The following is a 23,413-nucleotide window of genomic DNA, read 5'->3' on the forward strand; positions in this document are numbered from 1 at the left end:
TTTGTTTATTTATTTATTTGATTAGGACAATGCACATTAATGAACATTTCTGTAAATGCGCCAGTGTTAGCCAGTCGGCTAATTTTCAACTGTAGTCCTAGTTACCTAGCATGCATGTCTTTATGGTGGGAAGAAACCGGAGCACCCAGAGGAAACCCACGCAAACACGGGGAGAACATGCAAACTCCACACAGAAAGGCCAGAGACGACCTGGACCTTCTTGCTGTGAGGCAGAAGTGCTAACCACTGAGCCACCATACTGCTTCAATTATTGGTGAAGTAATCACAGTTAAGGCCTACAAACACCCCAGATCTTTTTCTCCCCACCTGTCCCAGAATGCTAGTGTGTTCTGTCACACCTTTATCCAGTGCTGCAACAGCACTTACATAGTGTAGAGATACTGTAGTTCTGGCAATGCTTTTATCATCCCTGATTCCCCACCGTTCCCACCAAGTGACAGGATAGCAAGGTTACACAATTGCACTGATGCAAGTATGTCTCTGCTGAGTGAAAAAGATGCAATATTCACAATTCAAAAATGTCAAAGTTTATCAGCCTGTACACATCTCACCAAATCGGTGATCCAGGATTATAGAGTTCTGGATAAAGGAGTGCTTACAGAGAGTGTGGGCTTCAGGTTGTTTACAGAATTTGCAGACCTGTCATGTCCACTACACTGGCCAATGTATTCTCTTTCCAGAGGCAATAGTGATGGATTATCCTCCCAGAGGAAGGCATAATTCACTATTGTACTCCTCCACTCTGTGGACTGGCAATTAAGATTGTAATTGCTGCAGGTTATTTAAGTGCGATTGGCAGACTTACATATGACGTTCTTTCTTTGTTAAATGATTTTTTTTCCTTGTGAGTCACAGCTATTAGCTCCCTCTACCATCTCCCTTGCTGCTTAAACATTATTAATTCAGGAATATGTTCACTGTGTTTGCTTTACATCTAATTATATTAGATTGCTTGAAAAGTCAAACAAATCTCTGTCATCCATGTTGTTAATTTAACACTTATCACTTTAATGTCATCATTTGAATGTGTGGTGAATTGGTAACTGAACCGGCCGGATGTGGTGTTTGTGTGCGTAAAATGTATGCCGTTTTAGTTTGTATAGACCTCCATTGTTCTGAATGACTAAATTACTAATACTTGCAATACTCATGATGTTGATGTGTTTAAGAAATTCTAATAAAGTGGGATTAATAAAGTGCTATGTTACTGTTACAATTCCAATAACACAATAGCATATTTAACAGCAAATTAAACTTAAATGTATTGTAAAAATAATAATGTATAGGGCTTAGTCTTTAATTTCTACAGAAGCACTCATACCACTGCATTTTTGTAGTGCAGATAATTAGAACAAATTAATTAACCATGAAAGCTTTAAGACTGTAAATTACCTCATGACTAATCAACGGTGATACTACATGTGTGGGAATCCACCTTTTTGTCCCAATGATGTATTCTTGTCTGTCTTAGTACTGGTCTCATGTGACTAACTCCCTATTTGTGTAAGACAAAGGACTTGTCTGTTGTAGTTTCTATACTGTTCCCTCTGGCATCTCATCTCAAATCCCAGTGAGGAGCATCAGAGTCCTTTACTGTCTTATAAAACAACCAAGTCTCCTGCCAGTTTGATTCCAAACGATTCCATAAACAAAGATATAAGTCACAAAATCTGCTCTGGTAAAAGGCCTTATGGGAAAAGGACACCTTACAAACAATTTACACTGAACTGCCTGTTGAGAGTTATCCTCTTTCTTTGCCTCTCTCTCTCTCTCTCTCTCTCTCTCTCTCTCTCTCTCTCTCTCGCTGTCCTTTCACCCCATTATGTTACTACATCATATTCATCACAATGCTAACTGATATGCAATCATTGTCAAATGTAATACAGTAAAGTCATCTGCAATAATATTAATATGACCTCTTTCCCGTCTCTCCCCTTCTGTATTCTAGTTGCGAAAGGCAGTGATGGACCACATCTCAGACTCTTTCCTGGAGACCAACGTCCCTCTGTTGGTGCTCATTGAAGCGGCTAAGAGTGGAAACGAGAAGGAGGTCAAGGAGTACGCCCAGGTGTTCCGTGAACATGCTAACAAGTTGGTGGAGGTCAGTCATGAATTATACATGAGGGCACACGTATATACCCATATATATCTATTCTTATTTGCTAGTTCAGAACTTAATATGTATGTGCAAGTTCTGTGCAAATATATGAGCAATGCAGGTCAGGTCACCATAATGGTGCCTAGAATTAGGATTCCAACTAGTGCACATAGGCATTGTTCTTATTGAGCAATACAAACCTTCCTCATTAAAAAAAAAGAGAGAAAATTCAGTCTGTTCTGCATGTCGAAAGACTAAATTTACATATTATAAATTGTGATATTGGCTATATATATATATATATATATATATATATATATATATATATATATATATATATATATATATATATATATATATATATATATATATATGTATGTATGTGTGTATTTGATTGTGGTAAAAGAAACTGCAAAAATGCAAATGTAGAGCAAGTATGTAATTAATACAATATGCCCATGTACACTATCAAAATCTTTACACTCTTTAGACACACACACACACACACACACACACACACACACACACACACACACACACACACACACACACACAGATACTTCCTTTAGAATTCTGCACTCTGTATGCACATTCTTGCTTTCATTGGTGTTAAATGACATACAAATATCTTTCCTCCTAGACAGTGAGAAATGTTATTAAATTATTTGCAATGTGGTTACTTAGCAAAATGGAGGTAAATCTCGCTTCTAAACATGCTCTTCTTCTTAACTGGGTGTGCAGACATTTGTGGCTAAACATCATTCTGCAAACCACAACTCGAAGCTTTAACCACCATTGACTTTTATTTCAGTTTTACAAATAACATGCTCGGTGTGCAGCTCGGCGTGCAGATCTTAGCCACTTTGAGTAATGTTGCTGCTTGCAGCTGGAAAAATAGACCAGTGTGCTTTATTTTCCTTCTGTGTTTCATTGTGGTGATGTGAATAGCCAATCACAGCTCAATCTTACAAGTTTAGACAGTCCTGGATAACAATTGAATTTTTGAAATGCTGATTCAATTAAATACATTTCAGACTAAACTGTTTGCATGTGCATCATGTGACAGTGGCTTTTTTGTTGCTATAAATAAATCAATTAAAACTATTTTTCTGTGCACCTGAGATGTCCCACACACTAAATGTATGTAAATGTGCACCTGCTACTGCACCACCTTTCTAAAGGTTAACAAATAATGATCACAGCAACTGTAAATAAAACTTTCAGGGAGATTTTTTCATACTATATGTACCTATGTATAATGGCGGGTAGTTACTGTTTACCTGTCTGAGGCTACAGGCACTGAGGGTCTGTTTACACACATACAGTATCTACTGTTGTCTCTTTTAGCTTAGTTTGCAGTAAGTAGTCTACCTATAAGAAGACGATATGAACAAGTCAGACTTCCATGTTATAAGTATGTTGCATTCATATGAATTTAAATGTAATCTTTAAAAAACCCATAGCCCCTCAGTCAAAATTGAGATAGAATCCTGCAGCAGGAGTAAGTTACAGTGCATGTTACTGCCACACACTGCAGGCACGCTGACACACTTCCAATAGAACAGGTAAATAAAGCAGCCGGTGTCACTTGGCTTTGTTACATATTAAGTATTTGTGCTGTATTCAGACTATAATAAGCTTTTGCTCTTCTTCGTCTAACCATGCTATCCGTCTCCATGTTTTGCTAAATTTTGCTCCATTATAATCTACATTTTTAGATGCCAATTAGTGTTTTATTTTTACTCGAGTTGCTAAAATATCACCATTGTTTATAAAATGCAACATCAGTCCTCATTATTTTCTTATATGTTCTCATTTATCATGTTTTTTGTTTTGTTTCCAAATTTGGTGGAATGGCCTTGCAGTTCGAAGCCTGATCCATGATTCATAGGCACATGTCCATCTTTACAAACTTTAAAAAAGTGACACAGGTCAGCTATGTACTCTGTTTAGCTTATACTTAAAAGAGGTTTGACACATTTCATCAAAGTTTATACGTTTATGCATTTACTATCTCTCATGTGGAGTTTGGAAAGAGTTTGTTTCTTGGTCATCCCCATCTGCAGTGAAAGTCCTGTGATAAATTCCTCTGCCCTTCAGTGGGCGTTGCCTTTTGTTCTCATGGCCCTTTCAAAGGAGCCTTTAGAAGCCTTTATGTGGGCCTTACTTAAAACAGCACTGCTGCTTCCTTTGACATCAGCTGGAGAGTGAGTGATTTGTGTGTCCTTTCGGTCTTCCCCAGATGTTTGCTGATGAGGGAGGATCTGACTGATGCTACACTTAAAATATGTCCTTTGTTTAGCCCAAGGGCATTTCAGGCTAATGCATTCTATTATTTTGATAAAGTTAAAAAAGGGGGGGGAGTATTGCATTGCTTTTGCCCCATTAATTTTTTGGTTTATTATGTTAAGCATGTTGCGACAGTGAGGTACACAGCAGTTGTTTGTATGCTGGAGTGTAAGCCCCAGTCCAAGCAGAGACTAGCTCACTGGCTGTGCAATGGCTTATCACAAGCTTGTGTGTTGGCAGACAAGAGCCCTAGTACACCCTTTTGTGTGCAATTGTATTGTAATTTATTTCATTTATTTAAAAAAGCAACTTGTGTGTTAATAATATTCAGCATTGTGGGAAAATTTGATAAACACTGCTAATGTTAACAAAAATGTTACCTAGATGGAATATGCTGCATAATCATCCCATTTGCTCATTTGCATATTTTCCTTAACTTTACTGGGTGCATTCCCTCAGCGGTGTTCATTACAAGGGATCATGTGTTGCAGCAAATGTGTGACAACAAAATTGAAATCTGTTCTTTAAAAAAATGGTGGGTGAAAATGTTTTTAAAAAAAATCAGTGTTACACAGCCCACATGCATTGTTAGTCTGCTTTAAAGGGATATGAGTGGCGATGGTCTGTACAGTCAGTCGTCATTACTAACAACTACTTCATCTGATTTTACAGCGGATATGAGAGTGAGGAATTTGAGTTTTAAGGTATTGGTCAGTCTCAGAGGTAGTATACTCATTTTAACAAGATGTAACATTCCCTTGGTCCCCTCACGCCTCTCTGGCTTGTCTGTTGCATTGTGGTTCACTGTTAACTGGGCTGGTAACACAGCATATTACCATCAGTGTCATGGTAGGGGTTGGAGTGAATGGATTGAGTACTTTGTCTACAACGTCATATTAGAGCTCTCCAGCTGTGATTGCAGAGCTACGGACATAGTGTCTTTTCAGGCCTCTGCGCGGGAGACAACTGTGGCCGGAGGCATTATGTCTTTGGGTTGTCCGTCCCAATCTTGTAAAACGGGATATACCACGACCTCATGGAGGGAATTTTTTCAATTTTGGCACAAAAATTCTCTTGAACTCCAGAATGTATTGATAAGATGTTGGTGGTTAAAGGTCATGGTCACTGTGACGTCACAAAACACATTTTTGGCCATAACTCAAGAAGTCCTACGCTAATTATGACAACATTTCACACAAATGTCTAATAAGAGCAAATGATGAAGTGATGACATTTTATATTTAAAGGGCCAAAGGTCAAATTAACTGTGACATCATAATATTCAGCTAAAATGCTTATCTGGCTATTTTTCAACGCTATAACTCAGGAACAGAGGGAGGGGGATTGTGACCATATTCCACATTTGGTCGGATACGGAATTGGTGACACTAATCTTGGGTGCCCACCTTAAAACTGTGGTGGTTGTATAGATAGTCTGTACTGCCAGGTTGAACGTGTGTTTGAAGCATCCATGTTTTGCCAAAAATACATATAATACCTTTGTATTAAATTGCTTTAAAGTCTTCACTACATATATTATATGAGTGTGGACAGACATGCATGTAAACTGCAACTTGACTGGTTGGCGGAGGCTTACAACCGCAAGGTGCTAATTCTAGTTTGATCAAGTGATGGAAATGAGTAATCTGCTAGGGTAGACGAGGATGAGATTGGCTGTCATACATTAAATGCCCAAACACACTGATAATTCACACGCCTCAATTGATGCTCCTATGGCACACTGCATGCATCAAACTTAAAGTGCAACTAGCAGTATTTTAGAAAAGGTTGCTATTTAGGCAAATGTTTTGTATATTACAGATACCCCTTTCTCCCTTGATAGACAGGGTCTTAAACTTTCCATCATAATTTAACCAATTATTACCCATTAAGTTTCTTTTTTGGTATTAAGACATTTCATTTTCATTCACTTTTTAAAAATGAATTTAGGCTACAGAACAATCTTATAGGCTAGATTATGTATTTATAAGGGCATAGAGAGAAATTTACTTTTTTTTTTCACTTTTCATCAATACCACAAGAAACAGATGATTTTGTTTTTCTGCAGTGATAGCGGAAGCATCTAAAAACATTGTAAACACAACATCACAACAGAGAGAGCGAGGTGGACGTGCAGCGAGTGCACAGTTTTGGGAAGTGAATTTAAATAATTTAATATACATTTTGATTACGATCGCATCATTACAGTAGCTCTCTCCAAACAGATAATGTGGCTGCGGAAAACCCAGTGTTGTTCGCCGGGTCCTCATTTGACCCAATCGAAATAAGGTTGACGCGTGTTCGGCCATTTAAAACAATAGGTGTACTTCAAAACGTGCGCATCAGACGCTTTCAGTGCGTTTGGGCTTTGAGAATTACATTTTAAACAAACTTATTAAAGGAGCTTCTGGAATCCCTGTTACTAGGGGGTCATCTCATTAGAGTGTTTATACTGTGATACTGTTTATTCACAAAGTGAGTGTTAAGTTTGATGTTTGCAGGTTGAATGCAGTTTTTGCATTCATGCTAATATGGCAATAGTGTTGAGAGAGAACTGAGAATTAGGTATTCACTGCAGATGTGAAAGTTCATCAGGTATTATGTGCAGCACTATTTTGCAGCTTTGTACTAAAGAAAAAAAAAAAGTTACCATACCACATATTGGCAAATATAGAGCACAAGCTTTAAGGAAGTGCAGTGCAGAATTCTATTCTTTTGTCAGGGTGAGTGTGCACAATACTGGCACTTACTAGCTGAATAGCTAATACACTCAAGGCTATCCTATATACTTGGCAATATCATTGTCATTGCTGTCATCATCATTATTCGTGCCATCACAGACACAGTCATCATAACCACCATCACAATCCTCTAATATTTTAGGCTAATTAACATCCTGATCAGTGTCACTGCAGTCATCTCCCTGATGTTAGGGAGGAGCTGTCTTAAGCTATTAGCCTGGACTTTGGACATGATCAGCAGTGTTAAAGTAAAAAGTGCCCCTAGTCATGTCTACTTTGTTTTCATCTGATTTTCTTCCATTTGACTCCACAGTGTACAATATCTCTATTTTCTCCATCATGGTTCTCTGCTCACCTTAGTGACGAGCCAAGTTTACCCCAAGGGCTCTCTTAATCACATCATACTCATTACACCATCTTGACCACCACAGGAAACCACTAATTATTTAGCTGGGCATATCATTGGCTTAAAGACGTGTAATGGATCTGTAAAATGGAATGGAATTAACCTGCTCTTCTCCATGACTCCCAAATTAGATTTTGTTATTAGTATTGGTCATGTCTTCTTGTTTAGCTCAGTATTTACAATATACAAATAGTTGCAACCTCACAAGTACACAGCGTATGCGTGTAGTGATTTACAACCTTTCACGTGTATACACTAACACGCACATTAACACACATGCTATTTTGTTTTTCTTTAATCTGGCAGAACAATGAAATGTTGACAGACAGACAAAAAACACTTGTACTACACCTGTAATTCCCATGTAATATGACTTCTGACAATCCCTGTGCGATTTTAACTGAAGTCCAAACAGTGTTAGGATCCTTTTAGCTAGAGGAAAATCAGTAAGAAGTGGGTGAGGTATATTAAACAGACCATGGGCGATTTTAGACCCTTTTTAGGGGGGCTCAAGCCAAGATTAGAACCCAAATTGAAACGTAAGCAACTAAAATTGCTTAATGTTAGAACATTATGTCAAATTGTTCGTTATCACTGTGACTTCTACAGTAACGTGTCAGGTTTAGTTCCATCACAGTGTTAATAGTGTCAAAAAAATGTGTTAACACTTTTGCAATGCACTGTATCTGTGTCACATTCTCATTAGGGGCTGAACCCCCCTAAAGGTTTGATCCTAGAATCGCCCCTGATACAGACACAGAGAAATAGAGAGCTAGTTATTTGTCAGTGTTTAAGGGGTACATTAACGGTATCCTTCTATCATTGGTGTATAGTACTCAGGATTTAACAAATTAATTCCCAAGGCTAATTTTATTGAGAAGTACCTAATCCTAACCCATCACCAATCAAGGCATTTTTCCAGTTTGATAGATACCCTTTAAACTTGTGTTTATCTGTGTTAGTTTATAATATTAGCTTCATTTATATAGCACATTTTAGTCACAAAGTGCTTTACAATAAAATATAGAGGTTAATAAGATCATGAACATAACATATAACAATGTACTACTAAATAATATAAATAGTTACAACAAATACCATCGTTTAAGAAAAAGCCATAAGATAAAAGTGAGTCTTAATAAGATATTTTATGGAAGGGAATGAGTTTGCCAGCTTAAGATCCTCAGTCAGAGAGTATCATGGTTATAATCCTTTTCACAGTTCTTCTATATAACCTCTATTTTATTGAATCATCTATTTCCCATGTTTTAAAGTGTAGCCTAGATCATTTGGCTGAGAAGTATCACAGCAATTATCAATATTTCAAGTCAACTGCTCAATTTGGGTTGCTATTAATAAAGATATTATACCTTTTCCTGACAAATGAGAAATTATCATCTAAAATTATGTTTAAATGATTTGCTATAGCAACATTATAGGTAGAACATTAGACGTTTAATTAAACTTTAAATATCCTGGTCCATTAAGATTTTTCCATTATTGAAGTATTTAATAGAAAATTGTGTTTTTTACATTCACAAACTACTTGTGTTAAAAGATATACTCTTGGCTAAGCCAAATCCACTATTATCACACACAATCTACAACAAAAACAATGACATTAAACACTGACAACATACAACTATACATTCCACACCACTATACAACCCATGTCTTCTCATCTGTCTTCCCTCATATCTTCACAATCCTCCAAAGCTCCAAAGTTTACAAAATCAGGAATTTAGGCGTAAGAGTCCAGACTTCTCATACAACATAGTACACTTTTTATCACACCCCATTTGACTGTCACTATGTGCTAACATTGCTAAGGGAGTAGAGTACAAAGTCCCTTGAGAGACTGGAGATATTTATTGTGGCTGAGGATTGGTCAGAAGTGGTGTTTTTAATTATTGAATACATTTTGGAAAGGAATATACAGTAGAATTAGTAGAGTGTTCATCCATATAAAAGTCTCGGTACAAATGTATAGTTAAAAATAAATCTTTACTACTCTACAGCCTTTACTACCCCTCTCTACTTTATCTGTACGGCTGTATATAATTGTTATCTTTTTCACACCATTCAATACACATGTATAATCACCATTTGTCAGTTTTAACCTCCTTTTATCTGCCTCTTACGTTGATGCTGCAGGCCAAACTCTCCATTACTTTAGTGTTGCCCACACGGATATGCTCTTGTTAATTCAAACACAAGATGAATATCCAATCTTTTAAAGTTACCTTGGTTTATTGCCACTGCAGCGAGAATTAACACATGCCAGCAATTCTTGGACCTCTACGCTCCATCACTTTTCTAATGTCAAAATTAGGTTTTCCTTTGACCCTGACTCCGTCTTGGAGCATTTCTCTTTAACCACTGTGGCATTATGCAGGACACCTTTGTATCTGCCTTATCTCTAACAGGGCCCTATATCTGCAATGCTTCCTGCAATCAAGAGCAGAGTTGCATAATGTGTAGACAAGTCTTTATTGTACATGTGTGCATTGTTCTCCGGTCCTATTATTGCTTATATTGTTCTTTGCATAGCTCTGTATGTTGTTTTGATTATGATTACCCCCCCCCCTCCCCCCCCTTGTAGTGCTTTTGTATTTGCTTTTGCATCCTCACTACCCTACTTTGCAGTATTTTTCATTTGCCATTTTCTTAATTTACTAAATTAGCTTTCTTTGATACCTGAATTTTTCATTAGGAATAAACGGTTTATATTTTTTTGTCCCAAATGCTGCAATAACAGCGTAATCCACTAAGTTGTAAATGCATTAATTAGTTACAGCAAATGTAGTATTTTTTATTTCAGGAATGCAGTATATTGTGTCTGTGATGATAGAGCTTTCTCTATACATTAGCTACATTAAGATAGGTTGTTCACTTTACCTTCATCAGTTCATTAGCTTTTCCTACTTTGGATTTACAGCGGTGACCTTACTTTGGACATGAGCAGAGTCAAGGGGAAAGACATACCTCCAGTGATTATGCATAATCAATACACTGTTGAATGTAACCAATACTGAATTGGCCTTCAGGGCTCAGCGACATGAGACAGACTGCAGCAGTAAATATTATTCTGGGGGCCACTGCATTAAGCACTTTACTGGACAGTTAACCGGGAAGGGGATGGATCACTGTTGGAACAGGTCTATTTGTGATGACCCAAACCTTTAAGCCAACATTAATCCCTTCTTTTCATTCAAAGTTATTAGCCTCAGAGGAAATCTGCCTTTGGATGATGTAGCCACGGATGTGCGTAGAAAGATACGTCACACCCTGCCTAATCCACTTTAGGTATGCCCCTTTTGGAGTTATTTTTAGGTGAGCTTACAGCCAAAAGAAAAAAAGTCAGACAGAAAATAATGTGGTTATTCAATTGTTGTCTCAGTACAATAGATTTCGGTAATTTAGATTATTGCAACAAAGCCTGTGAGTAAGCACATATCTGTGCATATTGCCTTCATAAAGCATTCAACATCCCCCACTCCACTTTCATTTTCCTTTTGTTTATTTTACTTTAGTTTTGTTTTAAAGGAGAATTCCGGCCAATTTTTACGTTAATCTTGATCGCTATAGCTACGCGAGTACTTTCGATAGAAAAAAACCCAACCCGAATCAGTGCAGGCAACACAGAGTAGCTGCAGCTACGTACTACAAGCATCCCCTGAGCTAAGGGCATGTTTTAGAGTGCCTTTGTGCCTCTTAACAGACACAAAATGCAATTAATATGTCTGTGCCACATGAACAGGGCCCTTACGTGTCAACAAGATGCGTTTTCAACTCAGACATTGTTTAAATTCACCTACCCTGTCTTGATCCTGCCGGTGGGTAGCTTGGCCTGTTAGCTGCTAGCTGTTAGCTGTTAGCTGCTATCTGCCGTCCCTGATAAATGTGTTCAGCCAGGCTTTTGTAAAAAATCATCACGTAGCAGTTCGATCTGCTGTTGGTGAGTAGGAGGCTTGTCAGTGTCGATCTGTGTGGTAGCTAGTTCCCTTAGCCAGGCAAGCAGCCTTCGTCCCCCTCCCGCAGCCGACAAAAATCCCCCGAGCACCCGGTGATCTGGTGGATGTCCTGCATAGGACAGATCATGTCTTTGCAGCGAAAAGTTTAGATTGTTTCCCCCTCAAAAATAGGTAATTGAGCACTGTAGTGGTTATGACCATATCAGTGACTATGTAACTACATGGAACGGGATAAACGATGTCTGTGGCTTGCACAGTAATAGCGTTACTGAAGCTTAGCTGTAGCATTGCGCTGTCTCCTGGAAATTCAGTTGTAGCAGGAAAAGATAAACAGTAGTGTGTGAAGAGTGAAGAGCGGAGTTGTTTACAAGGGAAGAAGCTTGGAGTAACGTAACTATGGAGAATATAGCAGATATACAACACACGGAAGAGCCTTTTGAGTTTGATGGTCGTCCTTATTTATTTGAACCCGAGTATACAGACGAAGAACTAGCCTCACAAGAGTTGGAAAGAATAAGACAAACAGAGGGGCAACAGGCAGATGAACTTGCTGCTCCAAGCGCAAACTAAAGTTAGCCTTCAGTAACTGGAGGACATACCAACACCATCGCCGCTCCGTGGATTGTTATTGGGATGATTATCCCAAAAGCCTGGCTGAATACACTCACCAGAGGGCAGCTAGCAGCTACTACCGCACTACTGTTTTTTTTAGGGGGGAATAAACTTCAAGACGTGACATGACCTGTCCTCTGGAGGACATAGCCACACCACCACTGCTCCGTGGATTGTTATTGGGATGATTATCACAGAAGCCTGCCTGAATACACTCACCGAACGGCAGCTAGCAGTTAACGGCTAACGGCTATCAGCTAGCAGGGCAAGCTAGCTACCGGCAGGATCGAGACAGGGACCAGGGTAGGTGAATTTAAACAATGTCTGAGTTGAAAACGCATCTTGTTGACACGTAAGGGCCCTGTTCATGTGGCACAGACATATTAATTGCATTTTGTGTCTGTTAAAGGGGTGGTTCAGAATTTTGGACATAGGACCTCATTTCCAAGTTAGCCAGTGTGTTATTTATCAGTGGAGACAGTTTTCAACACTTTTCATCCAGTCCTTCCAGTGGTAGAGTTCGCTGGTGCTAGGCTAGCTCAAGTCAACAGTATCTGCTAGCCTGACATTAAAAACAGTCTTACACACTCCACAGTACACCCGAGGCAAATAAATTATAACGCCAGACTATCGATGTAAATGTCTGTTGATAAAATAATGTTAGAAATAAAACTACCCTTGCATCTCAATGATCGCATTACATTTTGAGGGACTAGTTTATCAGCAGTGGCGGAATTTTACTTAGCTCCGGTTAGTAGTACTGCGCCATAAAGTAAACAGATAAGCGCAATCCAGTCGGGAAACCTAGTAACTGCTGGCTTGGACATCAACACACCGGCGGAGACCCCGTCTCAACTGGCAAATGTGTAGTGATCATTTTAGACCAGACGATTTTGAAAAACCCTGCAATCTAAAGAACCACAAGTCACTGACAACAAATGCGGTTCCATCTGTCTTTCTAGCTACACCAACAGCTACTGATGAACAGGTAATAACTTTTGGTAGGCTACTCTAGCTAATAAAGCTAGCCCCTTTCGTAACGTTAGCCTAGCTGCTACTGATAGATTGAGACTGACAACGTTAGTGGAGATAACGTTACAGTTCAATGCATCCTGGCGAGTGACAACGTTAGCTAACGGTATAGCTACACTCTTGGTAGATACCTGGCTGGGCTAACCGCTAACTTTAGGAAATTGCTGACAGAAACGTCATGTAAGCTCAGACAGTTTACATGCAAATTACTATGTTATGTGAGTTATAGCCTGGCAGAGTGGAATTAGTTGGAGCTCACAGCGGCAGGTAAATTAACTTGCGTGATTGTCATGTAAACCGGCTTTCTCAGTAGCCTAGGTAATATCACTCCGCTGCTGCTGTAGCCTGTGCTACCAACTACAGGGAACAAAGTATAACTATTGCAATGCGATGCAAGGGTAGTTTTATTTCTAACATTATTTTATCAACAGACATTTACATCGATAGTCTGGCGTTATAATTTATTTGCCTCGGGTGTACTGTGGAGTGTGTAAGACTGCTTTTAATGTCAGGCTAGCAGATACTGTTGACTTGAGCTAGCCTAGCACCAGTGAACTCTGCAACTAGAAGGACTGGATGAAAAGTGTTGAAAACTGTCTCCACTGATAAATAACACACTGGCTAACTTGGAAATGAGGTCCTATGTCCAAAATTCGGAACCACCCCTTTAAAGGGCACAACGGCACTGTAAAACTTGCCCCGACAACTGCTGTTTTAGCTCAGGGGACGCTTGTAGTATGAAGCTGCAGCTACTCCGTGTTGCCTGCACTTATTCGGGTCGGGTTTTTTTCTGTTGAAAGTACTCGCGTAGCTATAACGATCAAGATTAACGTAAAAATTGGCCGGAATTGTCCTTTAAGGTTCCACTGACTTTCTGTGCTTTATTTTCTTGAAACACATTTCATTATTGTGGTCACCTCTGAGTGCTTCAAGTTGAAACCAGCTCAGTATTTAAGAGAGGCTCTCTGCTCATCAGTGTTACTTATCCAGTTACACTAGAGGAGACGGGAGCCATTGTTTACCATGAAGGAAATGGAGGAAAAACTCACACTGACACAACAGAAAGACAAATACTGTTTGATGGGAGCACATTGGGTGAACACTGAATCGGCTTATTACTGTAAGGGCTTTCGTATAGCTTTTGTACTCCTATACAAATATATATATATATATATCTATCTATCTGTGGTGCTGTAGCATACAGACTTTACCCAGCACCTCTGAGTGTTTTCTAGTGCTTGTTCCTCAATGCGTCTCAGCACTTTTCTGCCTATCAAAGGTGTCTAGTGGACTCACATCTGTGTTTCTTACTATTGCAGTGCATATCAGAACAGAAAGTGTACAGTGAAGTCACTCCCTTAGAATTCAGAGACAGAATTGTGAAGAGGCATCACACTGAGGAATAGTACAAAAGGGATTTTTAAAGTTTAGAGTGTAAAAAAAGCACAGTAGGCTCCATCATTAGGAAATATAAATTAAATAAAGTGGATCAAGACTTACTGTTTATTGAACCAAAGTGGGCAAGAGGGTCCTTGGTCAATGACTCAAGTCAAGAGAGTATAATATGCTGACAATATCGGTGATATCTCCAGAGACCATGTGCCATTCTGATATTACTAGGGAGTTCTTTGTCTGTGGCAAGATTTTTTTCTGTCCAGTAAAGCGTTTATAAAATATGAGCTGTATGATGCCAGATGAAAATGGATAAAAAATGAAGACAGTCATGCTTAATCACTGACCTGCTAAGAGGTTGTCTGTAATTAACTGAAAACTTACCTGAATGAATTATACTGATATTATTTAGAGTCCTGTATCATTAAGAGCCATTAAGTGAGATACAGTAGTGACAACATACAGTTATCACTTCACATCAGAGGTTTTCAGAATGTGAGGCGCACAGTAGAGTTGAAGGGCGGGTTTAGAGGACGACAGATTAGGCAAATATACTGTGTGAGGTGAATGGGAGACAGGTGCATGCTGGTGTTCTAAAAACAACAGAAAGTCACTTATTGTAGTCTAGCTTACTGATTTGACCCACTTACCAACACAGTCAACAGTAGTAGCTCATGGAGGCAATAAAGGAACTTGGAGTAGCAAAATGAAGCCACTTTTGATATCAAGAGCATCGCGGCCTGAAACTACAGAAGCTAGACCAAAATATTGAAAATTTGATGAAGTACTGTGTTATGGCTGCCTTTACTGTACTGTAATTGTGAGGTATTTGTAATTTATTTGAGTATATCTGTTTTACTTAATACTTCTACATCACTACAGTTCACATTTTCAGATTTCATTTTTCATACAATAAAAGCATATCATAATTTCATAAAACAACACATCGTTAAAGGAGACCTATTATGCTTTTCTGTATTTTCTGTCATGTCTATAATGTTATAATGTTGGATGTTCATATTAAACATGGCCAAAGCTTCAAATGCAGTGTGAGCAAAAACTTCAGATTTCACACTGTTTTATTGTGGCCTTTTCAAAGTTGTTTTATTGGATACAGATCACCAAATAACATTCAAACACACCATTGTCATACTAGCAAAATGCAATAAAAACAAAACATCACTAGTACATACATAAATAACTTGTGGAACTTTGATTCTAATAATATACACTGACATTTGGCACTTTATTCCTCTTGGCTTCTTTGTTAATTCCCATGTGACTCAATCCACGTTTCTCAGAGGGAATTGGTCACCAGCCCTTTTTCTGAAGAATTACAGCTGTGCCCTGGGATGCAATCAACCAATTGAGGAGCATAAACAAATGGAAATTATACCAGCATCAAGCATGTCTTCACAAAAGACTGCCCCCAACCGTCCCCTGCAGGCTAACGGGAGTCAAATCAAGGGTCCATTATCTCTCACAGAATGCATGAATTGGTGGCAATGCTTGTGTGACACATTTTACCAAACCTTCCACAAACAAATTGCCTTGGAGATAAGCTTAGCTCAGAGACAAAAACCATCAGCATTCCCGCTAAGAGTTAGGATAGCTTCTGTAAAGGTGGTACTCAACAAGGAGCAGAGGAATTCCTGTCATGTTATTCAGATATGACACTAAGTGGATTACACAAGATTAAGTGCGACACAAGAGAAAGCAAAAGGGGAATAAGACTTGACATTGCACCATGCTTCTGTGAACATAGACTTCCTATGGTAATATGATATATAGCCCAGCATAAATCCTCAATTATGTCATGTGCCCATGGGGGCTTAGTCATCATCATCACATTTGATGTCCCAAAATGCCTTTTTCCCTCTGATTCATGTATCATCTTCATTTTTCCAGGATGTGAACAATACAGTGTTCCAAAGTACAGAATGTTCTGACAGGTCCCATTTTGTCTCAATGTAGAAACTGTACGTAAAATGGATTTTATCTCATTATTAGTCATGAGATGATTACTGTTCAGTACATGTTCCAAATACAACATCATTTCGGAAAATCTAGTAAAGAATTTATTAGATGATGACCTTGAACTCCATGTTATTGAACGATTCATAACATTATATTAAATGTACACTATTGTGTTTGACCAGTCACTTTTTGAATATTTTAAAATACTCTGCTATACAAAATACAAAATCACCATATACATATATATATATATATATACAAAATATAAAACGGCCCTCCCCTTTCCCAACCTTCTGGCCAATCCTGCTCATTCCATCCATCCCACCACCCAGTCCTACCCCCAGCATGCTACAACTGTGCACAACCAACTAGAATAGTAATAACAATGTGAATAATAAAGGAAATTGCACAAAGGTGCACAATGCAGTCACTTTGTAGTTGTACTCTTGCCTGATATACATCATTGGAATAGCATGGAAAATGTGTGTGTGCATGTACACACATTTAAAGAACAATACAATGTAGGCAACTATTTTAGTTTTCTTGTTTGTACGCCAATCAAATTTGAGTCAGTTAGTTATTAATTCTGTAAAGGGCATATACTTTAGCAGGTCAATAATTCAGTGTGTTACCCTTTATAATTGATCTAAGCATTATATAGTAAAAGTTATAATGATGATAAGCCCTGGGTATTTGCCCTTCCTCATATACTGTACTGTAAATTGTTTCCCATTTTCTGCTCTTACAGCATAGTAGGAGAGCAGGAAATGCTAGCTCTCAAATGGGAGTCAGTGTGAAGCACGCTGCCACTGGAGTTATTACCCATCATGCCAAAACCTTCTGTTCTTGCATGCTAGGAGACTTCAATTAATGTCTGTCTTTGTTTTATTCCCAGTGAAGGATATAGAGGGCATCAGAGCACTCTATCCTTCTCACATAAGCACACAATGTACACAGATACATTCAGCTTCTTAGTGATATTATATTCCATACATGTCTGTGTGTATACTGTATTGGGATATTTGTTTAAAAGGTTTCTGCAGCTCTGATGTCAAGAGGTACAGTAGTCTATGAAACATTACACCGTATGCAGATGCTAATGCCCCTTGGTGGATAGCTGTGTACGATAGTGTCTTTTTTGTTACAGCCATTAGGCCTCTCAGGGTGTCTGTAGTTTTCTGGAGAACATCCATGTCTAATTTAGATTTTACAAGCCAGAATGAACAAAGATATAAGTATATTCATATGAAATGGTTCAGCAGACATCCTGAAATACCATGTACGCACAGAGCAGGCCATAATTTTCCATTTCTTACTATCTCTTTCATTGATGGAGAGACCTTTGCTAGTCATCTTTTGTCCATAGAGCTACTGGATGAAATCACAGGTATTCGCTTCCTGCTAGGCATTTCTGTCTGTCGCACCTCTGTCGGGCCAGCTGCAGGGTCATCAGCTGGGCAGATGGCAATACACTTCTGAGCCGTACCAGAGGTTTGCATTTCTGTGGCTGTAATGGACGGTTAGGAGAGCACATAGAAATCTCCGGCAGCTGATTTCAAAGTGAAAATTGACTCTTTGTACCGCTGATGGATATTTTTAAAGAGAGATTTTGAACTCAATGCTGAGAAGGCCCAGCCTAGCCTACTGTGTCAAATACAGCTCCATTTTCAGTAACTTTTGCTAAAGAAAACAATTAAGAGTGCTTCAGAAGAGATTTCAAATGATTTCCTTTGCAAATTGGAGCATGCATTCACGATAGGCCTGCCCAAATCCATATTATTAGTTTTATAGATTTGACCACGAGTGTAGCAGTGATTCTCTGAATGCTTACATTGATTGGAGGTATTGACTACTCTTCCAGTTCCTCACTCAACCTGTTCACCGTCAGCATTGCTAATTCACCAAACCAGGGGTGTAACTCTTTTTCCTGTGGCTCATCAATTCAACGACCTCTTTATAGAAGGGTAAATTAAACCACGTCCCACAGCCATTTTCCCTCACCGACAGCAGGTTAATGGCTCATCAAGAGTCAGTTCTCTCTCTCCTGAAACTGCTCTTCTCATTCTTGTGCCTGCTCGTCCTTATACGGCTCTATTGATGACATTGTGCTGTGAGTGTGTGTGAGCAAAATCGACGAGGTGTGTGCACGCTCACACATTTTTGTACTTCTGTGTGCACTTGCATAAACATTCTGTTTTAAAATTTAGAGTAACACGACGCCAGCTGGCAAGCGGACATGCGTGGTTTTGGTATGTGGTTGAAGTCAGAGAAAGATCATCATCACTGAACTGTCCAGCGGTGGCTGTGGGAGGTGTGGGATTATCAGAGGTTGGTGCAGCAATAATAAAGGACATCTCCCAGAAGGCACAAACTGGCCTTAGGCGCCTGACAGATCAGGGGAATTGGTTGCAGCACACAGGTGAAACAGAGAAGAAGAAAGTAGAGATCACTGCATTCTGTGGGCTGTTGCTTAGGTTACTGCACACGGCTTAAGATGGCTTTCAATTTGTGAGTTACAGGAAAACTCATGGGGACTCTACAGGAAAAAAATATTTCTTGGTTGATTCTCAATAGCACACCACTTAAAATTCAATATTGTGACCTTAAGATTGTTTAAACCCTGTTTCAAATTTCTGAATCATGCATTCTACTTAAGAAAACAGGAACATGCCCTCTATCTCTAAACATGCCCTATATGGCCATGAGTAGAACTTTCTTAAATGATTTTGGAATACATGGTAGATTTCATGTTCAGTCAGTTGTGATTCATTTAAGCAAATTGAAATTGTCATAATAATAATAATGTTACATACAGAGAAAGACATTTTAAAAATCAAAAAATTCAACTTTTAAAAAGTATTGTGTATAGGTGATGTCAGTACTGTAAATGTGTTTATGTAAAAATGAGCATGCATAATTTGAGAATAAATTGTTTCAGATCGAAAACTCCACAGAATTCTGAACACATTTTAATCCCAAGTATGGAAAAGTTTGCTATACTAAAGCCAAGTCATCCAATCGCTGCTTGCAGCCACTAACCCTCTTCCTCTGATTCCAAAAGCCAACATTAGCTGCTGCTAACTTGCCCTGTGTAGGCACGGATTTGATATCATCCAGGTGCATCAAAGTGAGCAAAATTGTCAATCCTTGTTTAGAAACACCGATTTAAGGGACTGGGTGCAATTAGTTTAAATCCCTGAGGACACATCATTGATTTTTAAGTACAAGCTATTATAACTGGTCTGCTGTTTCATATGCCTAAAAAAAAGCAACCAAACACATCAATGGCCGCCATAATTTTGTTCAACAAATTCTTAAGCTATCACTTAGCTTGCCAGCCCCTATATGTTCCACTTTATACCTTTAGTTATTACTTTTTGCCTGAGTATTTAAAACGCAAACAATCTAACCAAGCTGGATTGCATGTGGAAGTGAAACAAATCTCGAAGGAGCTGCTCCACAGCCCCATCTCCCCTTCCCCGAGGTAGAAAGCCCTAGTTTGAGTATTCACTTACATCATCAAAGGCCCCCACTGTCTCATGTAATATTAACATGTGCTAAATCAGTGGCAAACAGCAGCAGCAATGTTTACACAGCATTAGCACAGGCTTTCAAAGCCACATAGAGAGGGGCTGTCTTTTTGTTTAAAGATTAGGAGACTCTGACACTCATGGGAGGTGACAAGATTATAGTATATATGGGTTTTCTGTTTTACAAGGTGACTAATTTAGGCCCAGTGCATCTGTACTGCACAGGAGCAACTTTGCAGATTATCCCACAAATTGTTTCAGAATTTAAACTAAGTAGTAGTAGGACAAGTATTGTCCTAATGTTTGCATTCATTTATTCTGTTTTTGGTTTTCTTAACTTGATCATGTGACACGAATGCTATCTATGGACAACCCCATACTGTGCATGAAACAAAATTGACAAAATATTGGATTTCTTTTTTTTTTATGTAAATTTTGTGAGAAGGAAAGGTAGAAACTGTGTGGGTGATCAGGAGAGGACAGGGAGAGACATTCTTCTGTAAACTGTGACTTTTTGAGACAGGCTTGAATCTAATAATCAGAAGGCTTAAGTCGGCTGTCACTGTGAAGTCAAATCTGCTGGAAATGAAGTCCATTAATCACATAGTGCTTCATTTACTCCTTTTCTCTACACACCGCTGAAGTATATCTGTGTGGGGGGTAAGAGAGAATGAGGGCTGCAGTTGGAAGAGTAAGAGAAAGAGAGAAAATATTTGGTGGCGCAGAAGAAAAGCCATCAATTCTCATTATGGAAAATAGATCATCTCTCCTAATTAGAGCCACGGCTTTTTGCCACAGTACAAATACAGAATAATGCAAGCTAGCAATGGCAGGCGCCACCCATTGCTGATTAATTAGGTGAGAGAATAAAAACCTACAAGGATTCTGTGATTTTGCCCCAGATAGCATATCAAAGGTGAAGCGCAATATATTGCAGTTAGGTCCTTGGTGAAAATATATGTGGAAATATAATTTCCAACCTTTTATTATGTGCGTCTTATGAAACATGACTGCTCCTTTATAAGTGTGTGTCACTGTGTGTCTCTTAATAATTGTGAAAGGACTATAGCTTGTACCTTGCTTTACTCAGTAACATGATGAGAGAAAGAAGGAAGGAAAATTGCTGTAGAAATAAAGAACAAAACATGTATTAAAGAGATATCAAACAATTAACAAATATGAATATACAGTGTGAGTCTTGGGAATTGCTGGTGAAATATGGGATCTGCATAACCTTACATTGTGTCCCAGAGTTCAAGTTAGGATTGAGAAGCACCGTCTTAATCCGATCTTTAATCACCATAGCAATACGAAGATATCAATAACACACATTGGCATTTGTTCAATAATCATGAGACAATAGAGTAGATGGAAAGAGAGGGATTTGTTCCTTGTCAAATGTGGAGTGACAGGTTTGGAGAGTAAGGGAATTTTGGCACCAACACAGAGCCATTGCTCGAGCGAGGAGCACTATAGATAATTGGGATCTTCCTTTTTAGATGATTAAGATAGTGTTACTTTTTTTTTTTTTAGAGGAACAGGCAGGGAGGAGGGTCATTAAGTAAAAAAGGTTCATGTAACAGCTCATCTTCTAAAAGCTAAAAAGTTAACCTGTATAATATATATTCAAAATCATATCACATAAATACTGACACTGTAACCACACTGTACATTCAATATCTTCTATAAACATATTTTACAAACATATTTTCGCCTGTCACATTTGTCCCACTTTTGGCACATGACATCCCACCTGCATTGTGCCATCTGTTGTTTCTAGTTGACCATTCATATATTCACCTGCTTTCGGGGCCATGTTCAGTCAAATCCTATTTTTGCCTGTGAAATTCATGATCACAGCTCTTAAAATGTCCACGTCTGCTACTGCCACCGCTTTTTTACTCAAATGAAATAAATAAAGCAGGAACATAAATCCACCAAAGCACAAACAGGACATATACCTAATTTCATTTCCTTTCTTCTCTGACCCAATGTAGTCTTATCTCTCTCCTCAGCACTTTTTGTGTTTTGTCTATTTATTTTCTCCTCTCCATTTCCTAGTTTCTTTCAAGACTTTAAGCCAGATAAGTTGTGGTTTGTTTAGCGAAGGTCACAGTTGAAGAGACAATCCTGGATAAGGTGGAACCAAGCGTGAAAACACGGGAGTGCAGCTCAGGCCTAAACAAACTCATAATGCAAGCAGAACATTGCCTTGTGCATATTCATGAGGCAGGCACGGCTCATCACACTGTCTTTGATCGGATTCATAGAGTATGCAAATGCATGTGTGCGCACAGAAGTACACAAGGCATTTCTCGCACTCTCGCTAGCTGCTCAGATCATCAGACCATACCACCCAGAGTTAGCCACATTAGCTCACTCTTCGCCAGGATGCATGCAGTAAACACAGTTTACTGGACTATCTAATCTTTTTAGTACAAACTGTTCCTTTTGTTTGTGCAATTGCTCTAATATGCATTGATGAGAGCATATACTGCATATATATATATATATATATATAATGTGATACATTGTGTGTTGCGAGTGTAACATGTGTTATTTTGGGTTCATTTGATCCATATGCATTCATTGGTCTGGTCTTATTGAATTACAGGCAGCCACAGAGGGGATCGTTTCACATGTTGTACAGAGTTATTTGACTTGGAAATTAGAAGTAACTTGGAAAAGCAATGTGACATGTGAGTGCATACATCTGGGTGTCATACAGCTGTTTCACACAGATGTGATGAGGTTGGCTGTAGGCTGATATGTGATCTGTCAAGCCATAAGACAATTTAGTCTTAAATTCTGCCCACACACAACTGGACGACTGCTTGCATACACATCGGTGAAATCATACATTTGTTTGTGAATAGATTCACCTTTGTGTACTGTATGTGTTCGTTTTTATTAGTATATGTAAACATTGATGTGTGTGAAAGAAAGATGTTTTTTAGTCATATATCTGTTTTTTGTGGTGTATGGAAGAATGCATACAAATAACTGTACACTGTTTGGATTTGACAGTGGACTGGATAGCATATGGAGCTAAAAGAGTCTCAATAAAGATAAATACACACACTACATTCATACATGCACACACATGATTCATAAATACACACACAGGATACACAAATGCGCACAAAATTCACAAATACACACACAAAATTTAAAAAGCACAGAAGATTCACAAATGCATACAAAATTCAGAAATGCACACAAAATTCATAAATGCACACAAAATTCAGAAATGCAAACATTTACAAATGCACACAAGATTCAGAAATGCACAGGGCAAGATTCATAAATGTATTTCTGATGCACACACAAATATATCTTGA

At 38.6% G+C, this 23,413-nt stretch overlaps 1 protein-coding gene across 2 annotated transcripts in view; it reads left to right on the forward strand.

Moving 5' to 3' along the window:
- Window positions 1–23,413, forward strand: part of ctnna2 (catenin (cadherin-associated protein), alpha 2) — a 358,287-nt gene that overhangs the window by 279,314 nt on the left and 55,560 nt on the right. For both annotated transcript variants that reach the window (XM_031302751.2, XM_031302752.2), the window contains one exon: window positions 1,970–2,122. In XM_031302751.2, the coding sequence (XP_031158611.1) occupies window positions 1,970–2,122 (153 nt within the window). The remainder of the gene's footprint in view (window positions 1–1,969; window positions 2,123–23,413) is intronic.

The sequence above is a fragment of the Sander lucioperca genome, chromosome 4 (genome assembly GCF_008315115.2).
Source record: "Sander lucioperca isolate FBNREF2018 chromosome 4, SLUC_FBN_1.2, whole genome shotgun sequence".
In the NCBI taxonomy this organism is placed as follows: Eukaryota; Metazoa; Chordata; class Actinopteri; order Perciformes; family Percidae; genus Sander; species Sander lucioperca.